A 12100-nucleotide genomic window follows, 5' to 3' on the forward strand; every position below is an offset into this window, starting at 1 on the left:
GCTAAACTATGGTGCCACTTTTAATCATTTGTTAGCATTAAATTAGTGAACAGATTATTTTCCTATGGTGCTGTTTTGGCCGTGCCTACCTCCCAGATCCATTTATACCACATTCAATCACAGAGATGCAAACTGTAACTTGGGAGGCTAGTAACATGTGAACGTAGTCTCTGTAAACTGCCTTGAGATGAAATGTGTTGCGAATCTGCGCTATATAAATAAACTGAATTAAATAACATGTGATAAGAAGGAGCAGCTAGAATGCTTTTGTGTATTTGCTTTTGCCAGCTTGTTTTTCTACTCTTTGCCAATGTGAACCTGTATATTGTGATGAAAAATGATTAGGACCAATGTTACGTTTACCTCCGAGCCATTTTAATTTAATCAAACTCAATCAAATTAAAATAATGTGTCTCCATGTTTAATCCCCATGTATCGTTTTTATATTCTTTTCAAAAACTGCCTTTTAAACGGATCAAATGGACGTTTCTGAATGCCTGCTTTACTTACTTTAAGAAAACAATAAAAAAAAAAATTGCACACTTCAAACCATGTGTATGATTTATTTCAAAAAAGGTTAATCTGCAAGACAATGTCATGTCTCCATAAAATTCACTTTTTGCACATTTCATGACATCAAATGGTTAAAAGTTAGGCTTAAACTTTAGGTGGGGGATCGATTATATAATTTAAAGAAACAAATGAATTTAATGTGAGTAAATGAGAAATAACAGCTTAGTCTTCACACTCAGGTAAAAAAAAAAAGATTAGAGTTTATCTAACAAAAAATAAAAGAAATTCAGCACATGAACTTTAGACTCTTTACATGTTATTTACATACAATCTGATTTCCTATTATTTAAAGGAGACAAAACTAAACTTGAAGGAGGAATCTTTCATGAATAACTTACTTTTTCCTAAGATTACAATAGAATAAACTGAACGGTTTCCAGGTTTAGATTTAAATTAGCTGTGCAGGATTCTTGCTCACATGGAAGATTTGATTATTTGGTTCTCAGTGAATCAGCCTGCAGCCAATTCTTCTTCTGGGTAGTTTCCTCCCCAAAAGCTTTTTAATGCAAATCGCTTCTGAGATAAATGTGCCATTGAAAGCAGAAGTTCTGTCCTGCCATGACACAGAGCTTCAGTTCAGGATCAGATGTTTAAAGCTGCAGGTCCTTTCACCAGGCCCTGCTCTTTGCGCATCACCGGCGCATAGATACCGCAGTCCCTCATCTCACAAAATCCCGGGACGCCTGGGAACCCGACCATACCAGGTGACCCTACCGGGCCGGGGAAACCACGAGGCCCACGTGGACCCGCAGTCCCGTCCCTTGGTTCTGCTGGGTAACCCGGCTCACCTGGAGAAAGTTAGGGGAAATCGAAAGTGTTCAGAGAGGCTTTCTAACATTTTTATGGAAAAGCCAAATCTCTTATTTGGTACTACAAGAGTTTTTAAGCAACATTTTCTGAATAACCCTTATGGAAACAGGAGAAAAAAATAAAATCCCTCTACCTCTGGGTCCCTGTGGTCCGTCGGGGCCCGGCAGGCCTTTACCTGGATCACCTGGGATGCCTTTGGCTCCCTTTGGACCTGCAGAGAGAAACACATAAAGCAGTTTGGGAAAAATCTTTGAGCCAAAACATAAAACTTTAGATTTAGAGGAATTATCAACTGGGATATATTTCCTCTCTTAAAGGTTTCATTTGTTTTTGTTGTTTTTTTTTGTTGTTTTTTTTTGTCTGGTGGTTTTCAATTATGGTTTCATTTATTAAATAAAAAATCCAAACCTCTAGTATAAATTGTGAGTCAGGAGAGTTCAAACTAAAAGACTGATTGTCTCATCCAGGAAGTGGAAAACAAAACAGAACATCTAAACCTCTGAGTAAAACCCCAAAACCACTGCTGACCTGAAAAAACACAAAGAACCAAAAAAACCGCAGTGGCTACTTAGAAAATAATCATAGATTGAATAATAAGCTTCTAGAAGTATTGATAACACAAAACCGATATGAAGACATTGTTTGAACGTAAGAAATTATGTTGTTTTTATGTTGTTTTAGGAAAAGAAAACAGATATGAGATATTAAGATATAAGCTGCAGCTTGGATTTCATTTTCATATCAGTTTAACATTAAAAATAAATCACAATATTACTGGAAAAACTGATAAATGGGGAGGGGAGGAAATATTTGATCCCTTATTAATATGCAAATGTTTTTGTTGTTAAGATTTTGTCCCTTCTGAGTTAAATAAAATTATCATAATATATTTTTTTCCTTAAATCGGGTGAAATAATAAATAAAACAGGATCCTGGGTTATTTTCTCTCAGTTTGGGTAAAGATGTATTTTAAAAAGCCAAATGTGTTGCCCAATTGTCCTTTAATATGGTTGTTTATGGCTGAAGCTGCTCTTGTAAGCTGCAGAATGAGCAGAATAATTGTGTTTTTCCTGAACTGATCAGTTAGAAAAGGTCTGAGCTGCTGGTCTCTTTCCATCCTGCAGGTAGATTTACCTCTGCTGCCTTCGGCTCCTTTCTGCCCCTCCAGCCCTCTTTGACCTTGAACACCTCGGGCTCCTTTTTCTCCAGGTTTTCCTGCTTTACCCTGGTTATTAAAAACAAAAATGTTATTTGATTCCCACGACAAAGTCTGACCTACAAATTTTAAAATCACTTCCTAGAATGAATCGAAATCCTGATCTGTTAACAGCAGAACCAAAGAGAACATTTTTCTAAAAGACTGATCATAAATACACAACTATATGGGAGCTGAAGCTAATTTGAAAATATTTTATCTGTTTTCAGCAGATCTAATCAACCCATCCAGGTCCACATATCGGGAGAATTGAGTGTAACTGTCTCATTAGTGAACCTGAAGAAGCACATACAGCTTTGCCAGGTGATCCCGGTGGTCCTTGGGCCCCTGGAGGGCCGATCAGAGTCCGGTTGTTGATGGGGCAGCCCTGGGTGCACTTGGCCCGGATTGATGCGGCGTACTGGGCCAACTGGGCCGTGACCACGCCTTGGCAGAGCTGTAGGACCTGCTCGTCCGTCAGACCAGGACCCTTCAGGAGCAAAAACAACCCAGATTATCTTCTGATACAGAACATCAACATGTTTGAATGAAACTAATTAGAGTGAGGCTTCAGGAATCAAAAAAAGTTTCTCATTACTTATTAAACTTTAGCAGGAAAGAAAGAATGCAGCAAAAGTAGGTTAAGTTTGTTTTTAAACATTATAAATGTCAATGAAACTAAATGTATTTTATGAGTGAACCCGTATCTCTGATGTGGGTTTATGTATTTAACTGTGGAAGAACAGCTCCAGTTGGATTTACTTCTTAGGATTTCTTCAGATTTTTGGCCTTTAAACTCCTGCTTCAAACATTTCAGAGTCAAGCTTCGACATTTCGTTACTCACAGCTGGACCTAGAACTCCTTTCGGTCCTGCTCGGCCCCTGCCACCGGGATCACCGGTTGGACCGCGGTCTCCTCTGGGGCCAGGGCCACCAGGCGATCCAACAGGACCCGGGACGCCGATACGGCCAAGTGCGCCCTTTGGTCCTCGCTTTCAGGAAAAAAAATGTGATTAAAGCAATAAAAGAAAAGTAGAGACAAAACAATTGTTTATTTTTTTCTGCTCATAGACTCCTGGATTTCTGATTTGCTGCAAATAAGGTGGGATTTTCTCAGCATCTTTAACGTCTTAACCAATACATGTTACACTAATACACTATCCTTAATCTGAATTTTTTTTTTGACAATTCACTCCATCTCAACCAGAAAGGATAATAATTAAGATGAAATTGTTCATCAAGATACATTTTTTTATCTACTTTAGAAAAGACTTATGGTAAACTGCAATTGTACTTGTCCATCACCTGTTTGCCAAATGTTTTTCCCCAAAAAAGGGATTGTACTTCGGTTGAAATACATAAATTTAATATATTAACTTTTGAGGAAATAAAAATAAGGATAGAGGTTTGGTTCTTTAAATTTGTCTGAATACAGCTTCTGTTTTTTTTAACCTAAAGGCAACAAGTGAACTAATAATACTAATAGGTTATATTTTCAGTATGAACAAAGGATTATTTGACATTGACAAAGGTAGAGTCTGTTTTCTCCAGATCAATGCATTCCTGCACCTGTTGTTACTGTAAATGCAACAGAATCACTTAGATCACCTCTCCTTTGTCTCCACGGTTACCCTTTCCTCCCTGAAAGGTGAACAAAGAACAATGTAAAAAGAGGAGCAGCGTAAACTTAATGAAAGCACAGCTTTGTCACATTTTAATTACCTTTTGGCCTTTCTCTCCCTTGAGACCTTTCGTCCCAGCTGCCCCCTAAAAAACATGTCAACAAAAGAAGCATTGATAAAAAGAGGAAGACTCAATTAGTCATAAGTTTCACAAAAACATCATCTGACAGATTGTAGTTTACTTAAGCTCAAACATAGGGAAAGGCAACCAAAAACAAAAATGTCAACACAAGACAGGGATTTCCCTTTTTGGCGCAGGGAGATTTGCTGGTTTGAAGTTTGACCTTTGTTGTCACACAGTATTGCATGTTCCTCGCGAGTTTAACTGATTATCCCTCAGTCACGAGGTGACTGGGTCCATTCCAGATGTCCTTCTAGTTCACATGGTGCATTGTGTAAAACGTTGCATAAAAAAACATGATCCTGATTTATGAGACTCTATAGATCCCAATGCAGCATATTCAGTCAAATAAAAGCTCCAATCTGATATATACACATCTGTGCTTTTAAATCTTCATTATCTAAAAGTTCCTACAAGCAAAGAACTTTTCTCGTTTTCTTAATGTTCGCTTCATTAATTATCTTTTTTTCATTGCTGTCACAGACCAGCCATAAGATCATGACAGTCTCATGCCTTTCAGTAGAACATCACACAGCCTCTCATAAGGTGTCATGGTGTCATGTGCTCTTCAGACGAGTAAAGCACATACATCTGATTGTTTGGGTTATGTAAAAACACACCAGCTTCCTATGTACACTCCTTTCTAGTCCAGTTCAGACCCAAATGTGCCCAAAGTTGACTTTTTTTAACATAGGCTTGCAGTCAGAGTGAGTATCCTGTGTCTGTAGATCTATGCAGCTACAGATGCAACAAACTGTAATGCACTCTCTGTGTTCAAAGGTCTACCAGAACCAGAATTTTTATTTATGTGATTTGACCAACCGTAGCTAATCTCAAGGTTTAGAGGTCTAGATATACAATTGAACTTAATTAACCAAAATATTTCACAATTGCAAAGACTATTTAAAAATCTGATAGCTACAAGTTTGACCCCCGGGTCAGCTGGTGGCGCACTTGTGCTCGCCTGCTCTCGTTTCAACCTTCAATTTTAATGTTTGCCAGCCTGTTTACCTGTCCAGCAGGAAAAATGCATCTCATGGCTTCTGAGCTCGTTAGTTTAACGGTCCCAATGTTCACCTTCGTTTTTTTTTTGGCTAAATTGTCAAAAAATAAACAGTTACGCAAAGACAACGTTACTAAGATCTGGCAGAACCTGAGCTCCATCCCTGATGATTTTGAACCTGTTATAACTTTTGGTGCAGAACCCTTTTGTATTCAGGCTGGCATCGTAACCAGAAGTAAATATTTTGATATGTTGGGCCCGTCAAAATAAAAGAAATATTTCTTTCTGTTATATGAATACTTTTTTCTGCACCAGTCCAAATGTTCTTATGTCTTATTTTTAAAGATGAAAAAATTGTAGCTACTGTATAACATTTGGATTATTATTAAATACATGCAAATACCAAGATTTAAAGCTGCACTTAGTAACTTGAATTTTTTTATTTTATTTACATATTTTTAAAAACTGTCACTATGGCATTAAAATATGACACAGATAATTAGTGTGGAAAAGTAAGCTCCTCTGCCTCCCCGGTCAGACACAACCATTAATGGCCAGAAGGAATGTCTTAGGTTATGTTAACACTTCCTGCTGAAGTCACCCAAATCCGATTTTGCGGCCAATATGCGACCTGTATCTGATCTTGTCATGACATTCTAAAAAACACAGATCAAATTTGTTCAAATGTAACCCAGGCCACTTTGGCTATATTCACACTGCAGGCCGTAACGCTCAATTACGATTTGTTTGTGAAATACTATTCTTTTGCATGGTCGTTCACATTAGCAAAAATTTGTGAACTCCTGTGTGAACTGCATTCATACGACTTAAGTGTGCTTACAATTTAAGTATGCACAGAAGGGGATATAATGACATCACAAGCAAGTGTGCGCTATGTTTACGGAAGTAAACATGGATGGTAAAGCTGGAGCACGTCTTGCAATCTTTCATTTAATTTCTAACCTCAGCCGTGCATCAACAATACAATCTTTTCAAGATGGTTAAAAAATAAAGACGGCTCTCCGTATTATCATCTGCAGAATAGTTACCTTCATTTAGTATTAATGACTTTCAGCTTGGATTAATGGGACCTGGCAGTTCAGACACAGGTCACATTTGAAAAGATCAGATTTGTAACAGATTCAGGACCACAAAGCACATAGGCCTGGGTTGCACTGAAAAAAATCAGATGTGTGTTGTTCAGACTGTCATGAAAAGATCAGATACAGGTCGCATATGGGCAAAAAAATTCGGATTTGGGTCACTTCAAGCTGCTGTGTGACTGTAGCCTTAGTTATGTGGTCCTGAATCCGATACGAATCTGATCTTTTCAAATGTGACCTTTGTCTGAACGGCCAGGTCGCATTCATCCGACCTGAACGTCATTAATACCCAACAAAGGTCACTATTCTGTGTCTTGCTATGCAGAAGTGGGAAGTAAAACAACAACCATGAGGGAAAAAAACGCAGACAGCAGTCTTTATTTTCAACTTTCTGGAAAAGAATGCATCAATAATTTACTCGTTTCTGGTTGGAAAAGAGATGAAAGATTGCAAGATGTGCTCCAGCACTACCATCCATGTTTACTTCCGTAAACACAAAGCACGCTCGCTTGCTTGTGACATCATTGCATCCTCTACTGCACATGCAGGACATTTTGTTGTATGAATGCAGTTCACACAGGAGATCACATACAAGTCGCATATATGGAAATGTGAAAAACAAGGCAAAACAATTGGATTGTAGAAGAAAAAAAAATTGAAATTGAACATTAAGGCCATTAAGGTTTGAAAATAGCCTTAATAGCTTCAATCATGCATGTCTATAAGCTACTCTCCCTGATTATTGATGTGTTGCTGCATGTCACTGTAAAGTATACTGTTGTTTTTATCCTCACTTGTGAATCTATAATCAGTATTGTAACTTTTTAAACATAATAACGTGTTTCTGAGAGGGACCAGTTCAAATGAACCTATAATACAAAGAGATACATTAAAAACATGAAAGCAAAGAACACATTTTTATAAAACTCACCTTCACCCCGTCAGGTCCTGTCTCTCCTTTGCCCCCCTAGAAAAAATAAATTAGTAAAACATAGAAACTTTTTAAATAAAAAACAAAAAAAAACAAATCAGTTTATTTCCAAAGTAAATGAATATAAGATTCTGTCATAAAAACATTTTCATAGATAGACGTCTGAAGTTCCAGATGATTTTGACATAGACCTAACAAATAAAATGAATAAAAAAAAAATAAGTGCAACCTGGAAATCTAAAGATACAAAGATTAAAAAGATAAAGAAAAATCCATCTAATCATAGCATTCTGGATATTTGGATTATAGCAAATTTTGATAAGTTGCAATTAAAAATAATATATTTTTTTTGTTTTGCAGTTTTTAAAACTGATCTTAAAATCAGTTAAAGCAAATTCAAACTCTTTCAGTCATATTTTGCAAAGGTTTTCAGTAAAAACATTATGATTTATGAATTTTCACACAAAACTGATTAAGATTTAAACTTTAACTCTTATTTCTTGCTGTGCACATACTTTTGGACCCTGAAGACCTTTGGGTCCATGTTTTCCTGGTATTCCAGCATCTCCAGGTTCTCCTTGATCTCCCTTTTGGACAAAAAACAGAAATGTAATTAAGTTGAAATCTTTTGGTTTCAACATATTTTTTTAAAACTAGTTATCAACATCTACAGACCCCTTGAATAACTGTATTAGGAATGCTGACATGACATAATAAACAACTCAAAATGTTAAAACTGATGTATATTAGGAGAGAACCAAGAATCAAATCACTGGTTGCAACTTATAAAAGAATATTGAAGAACCAAACTAAAGAAACCATTTTTTTAAGGTTCTGTTTGATTAAATCTAATTATATAACCTTAACTCTAACGATCCCTTTAAAGAAAACTTTCAGGAAACTTGAATATCTAGCAGCTAACAAAGGGAATTTCGCAGCAGTAACAATTATTTGCAAATATTTATGAATACGTTTAGAAAAAGAAGTTTGATTTAAGAAACAAAGAGTGACGTTAAACTTTTAACCAACAATGTTAAACTGAGTCCACAGCTTTGCAAGATAATCCATGTTTCATAATCCTTTATCCTAACTTTATTAGGATTTTGTTCTTTTGTATTCAATCCCATTTATTGTGACACCTCTAAACAAAAACATCAGCTGCCTTCACAGTTCGTCTAAACAGTAAATAGAGTCCATGTTTGTAAAATATAAGAGAAAAACCAGTATATGTATCAACAGCAAGAGCAACAAGAACATTCCTTCATAAAAAAAAAATTAAAAGGTAACTCTGGAGGAGCTACAAAGATCCAAAGCTCAAGTGGGAGAGGCTGTAGACATGAAAACGCCAATGTCTGCCACAAGCTGTTTGAGACTCAACAAACATGTGGACGAAGGTGCTGTCTCATGCAAAGTGTTATATTAGGAGGAGAGCACTGCCTGCCTCATAGCAGAATTATGCGATGGTTTAAAGTTCTGAAAAATGCAAAGTTAAAGGTAGAGTGGAGGATGTTCATCATCAAAATAAGTGGTCCTTCTAATTGTTATTTGTCAATGGTGATATATTTACGTGCTCGTCCCCTTTTTCATTTACCAGCGGTGAGTCTGACATAGTGGAAAAATTGCAAATTTTCTTTTGGAAAGAAAGTGTGTATGAGCGATGCAATAGGCTCGTGCATGCTCATTTTTTTGTTTAAAGTGGAGAGGACGGGTCTTTTAAAGAACTTGCATAAATGCTTTAGTATACCTTTAAAGATATAATAGGGTATTTCTTATCTGACTAAGCTTGAATTATTTTGTGAAACAGAATGGGCAAAAAAAAAATCATTCTGTTGTGGAGATCAAGTAAAGCGCTTGCATCGCCCTTTCCTTCCATCCCTGTTGTTTTGTTTGATTGGTTCATAAATGTTGTTATAAATGTTGAGACTCTAACGTTTGTCTATGTTGTGTCATTTTTATTATGTACTACATGGATAAAGAAATACTGGCTTCAAGAATCAGCCAAAAAATATCGGCAGCACGAATTGAGGATCGGTGTCAGAATAAAAGGTATCAGTCGATCTCTGCTCTGTATGCATACAAAGCTGGAAGACTGTTTTCCCACTTCTACTCTCTGATATTCTTTAACAGGGGTCTTCATCTCCAGTCCTAGAGATCCAGTCTCCAGCATCTTAAAGTTAAATAATCAGGTCATTAGAAGGACGAAAGGTGAAAAAGACTACAAGCCTCCTCCCTGCTGCCCTCTGGGAAGAGGCTTTGCAGCATTCGATGCAGGCCCAGCAGATTCTGCAACAGCTTCTTCCCCACCGCCATCAGACTGCTGAACTATTGAAAAAACTCTAAATCAAGTCACAGACTCTGCGTCACACTGATAACAAACCCCCATTCTGCATATTTGCACCACATATATTTGTCTTGAAATGATCTGAACTTCCATATCAGTGCGTTTTGCACCACATTTTTTCTCCCACACTGTTTACACTCGATCACTGCTGCACTTTATGGAATGGAAATGTTCTTTTCACGGCTCAGTTGCTGCTTATTTACTGTCTGTAAGCTGTACAAAACGAAATTTCAATAAAAATTGTCTAGGTCTAAAAAAAATGCTGAGGAGGTATTTCAGCCATTTGATTTAGTTGTAGGGAAGCAAAGACCCATCTGAAAGGTGCAGAACCCTTGACCTCCAGGACCGGAATTAAAGACCCCTGGTCTAGAACCTCAGTTCAGTACAGAAATACACTAATAAGCAGAATAATTTACAGTTCTGCTGCATGAGCCTCATGTAGGGAATTATCGACCATGGTATGAAATTCACTGGAGTCATTCATTCAGTCAAACATTCAGAGATTAGACTTAAAATGCAGTACAGTCAAAACACACAAAAGGGCTTTTGGCAAAAGCTCAAATAATAACCTTTATAAGACACAATCATGTTGATCAGAGTGTTAATATTTTCGTCTTTAAGGGGAAGTCCCTCATGTTTCAGATGATAAGGTCACTGGTTATGTTGACATTCACACCCACACAGCTGCTGACCAATATGCCCTCACTGACACATTTATATTATAAAAGGTTTTACTATTATATATCTATCGGGATGTATAAAAAAATTCTCTAAAACCTGATTAACTGCTGACTTAATAAAAAGGACTCTATTGATTGATCATTTAAAATCTTTATGATCTAAAATTGTACTATTAAACTTAAGAACAGAGATTTTAAGTTAAGGTCATACATGATTAAGTTTTTGGTTAAACTAGCTATCAAATGTAATTATTGCTTTTACAGGTAAATGCACTTCAATAAGCATCAGATTGAAATTAAAATGACTATCATTGTAGAAGAATTGCTGAAAAGGTATTTACTTGTTTCACAAGAAAGCAGACTGTTCTCACTTCCTTTTTCGATCTGTCAAGTCAAATAACAGATGTTAGGACTTCCTAAAGACTGCCAGTACCCAAGAATAACCCTTTTATGCAAAACTAAAGGAAGTTACAAAGAATAAAAAAAAACTAAACCAAAAGTGGGGGACACCCAGCGAGAATTTCATTTCATTTAAAACCAACCCTAAATAAAACTGGCTGGGTTTCTGTTAATAAGCCACGATTAACTGAGATGAGTTGGCTGTAATTCATTACAGATGTATAAACATTAAAAGTTTATTGATTGATTGTTTTATTATTCATCAGAATTTTTCATTATTCTTGAAAGTCACTCAGTGACTCAGTGAGTCAGAGATTGTAAAAGGAACTACAGTACAATCAAAATCTTACCACCAGGGATGAGAGTAACGGCGTTGAAAGTAACGGCGTTAGTAACGCCGTTACTATAACAACCCAAACACACAGGATTTCAAAATTAGACATCCCCAGTTATTAATTTCATACACTCACCAGATCTGAACGCCCTGTTAAAAAACTTCACACCCATGAGTAGAGGTAATGCAGCCTGATGATATTTACACCGCATCAGATACCGTTCCCCCATGTTAACCCTCTCCAGGCAGATGTTGCAGATTTGCAACAGCTAAATGCCACTTAGCTAATTACTCCACATCCGTATTTAAGAGCCTGTGTTATTCAGAAGTACAACAGAAGGACTTGGTTGTGCATTTGCAACAAACAGTTTCTCTCCAGCTCACCAGATAGCACTGCTGACTCACTTTCAAAATGGCTGAGTCCTTGGTGTCACTGAAACAGATTTTCTAAGCACCAATTTCATCTAAGTATCACTACCGATTTCCATTATTTTGAAATCAATACTACATAAGATGAATCATGAATGTGTATAGATATGTATAGATATGACACATGCCAATTAGTAGATATAATCTCCTCTGGGTTTTTCACCAGAGGCATCTCGATTTCAATGTTGTGGATTTGCAACGTGTGCCAAAACAGGTACCAATGGATGCTACATTCTTTATCTACTATTTTGCCTATATTTTTTAGAAACAGTTTAACAGAAACGGCCTTCTCAAGAGGTTTTGAGATGTCGGTGGAGAAAAAGTTTGAGAAAAACTTGTCTCTAATTTTGTGAGAGAATTTGTTTTTCCAATTTTGTTTTGTTAATTTGTTGTTTGCAACATTCAAATAAAGTTAACGTTCATATCAGATTCAGTCTACAGTGTTAATTTACCACTCTGGGCCACTGTTGAAAATCTGCAACATCCCAGAATTCATTGC

General features: G+C 36.7%; 1 protein-coding gene across 1 annotated transcript in view; it reads right to left on the minus strand.

Annotated features, from left to right (window-relative positions):
* Positions 1 to 581: 581 nt before the first annotated feature.
* Positions 582 to 12100, minus strand: part of LOC107081913 (collagen alpha-1(I) chain-like) — a 36621-nt gene continuing 25102 nt past the window's right edge. The window contains exons 17-25 of the mRNA XM_015370312.1: positions 7934 to 8005; positions 7419 to 7454; positions 4301 to 4345; positions 4187 to 4219; positions 3424 to 3570; positions 2892 to 3068; positions 2518 to 2608; positions 1517 to 1594; positions 582 to 1361 (exon numbers count right to left, since the gene is read on the minus strand). Of these exons, the coding sequence (XP_015225798.1) occupies positions 1156 to 1361; positions 1517 to 1594; positions 2518 to 2608; positions 2892 to 3068; positions 3424 to 3570; positions 4187 to 4219; positions 4301 to 4345; positions 7419 to 7454; positions 7934 to 8005 (885 nt within the window). The 3' untranslated portion in view covers positions 582 to 1155. The remainder of the gene's footprint in view (positions 1362 to 1516; positions 1595 to 2517; positions 2609 to 2891; positions 3069 to 3423; positions 3571 to 4186; positions 4220 to 4300; positions 4346 to 7418; positions 7455 to 7933; positions 8006 to 12100) is intronic.

This window comes from Cyprinodon variegatus, unplaced genomic scaffold (genome assembly GCF_000732505.1).
Source record: "Cyprinodon variegatus isolate N-32 unplaced genomic scaffold, C_variegatus-1.0 Scaffold0, whole genome shotgun sequence".
NCBI lineage: Eukaryota > Metazoa > Chordata > Actinopteri > Cyprinodontiformes > Cyprinodontidae > Cyprinodon > Cyprinodon variegatus.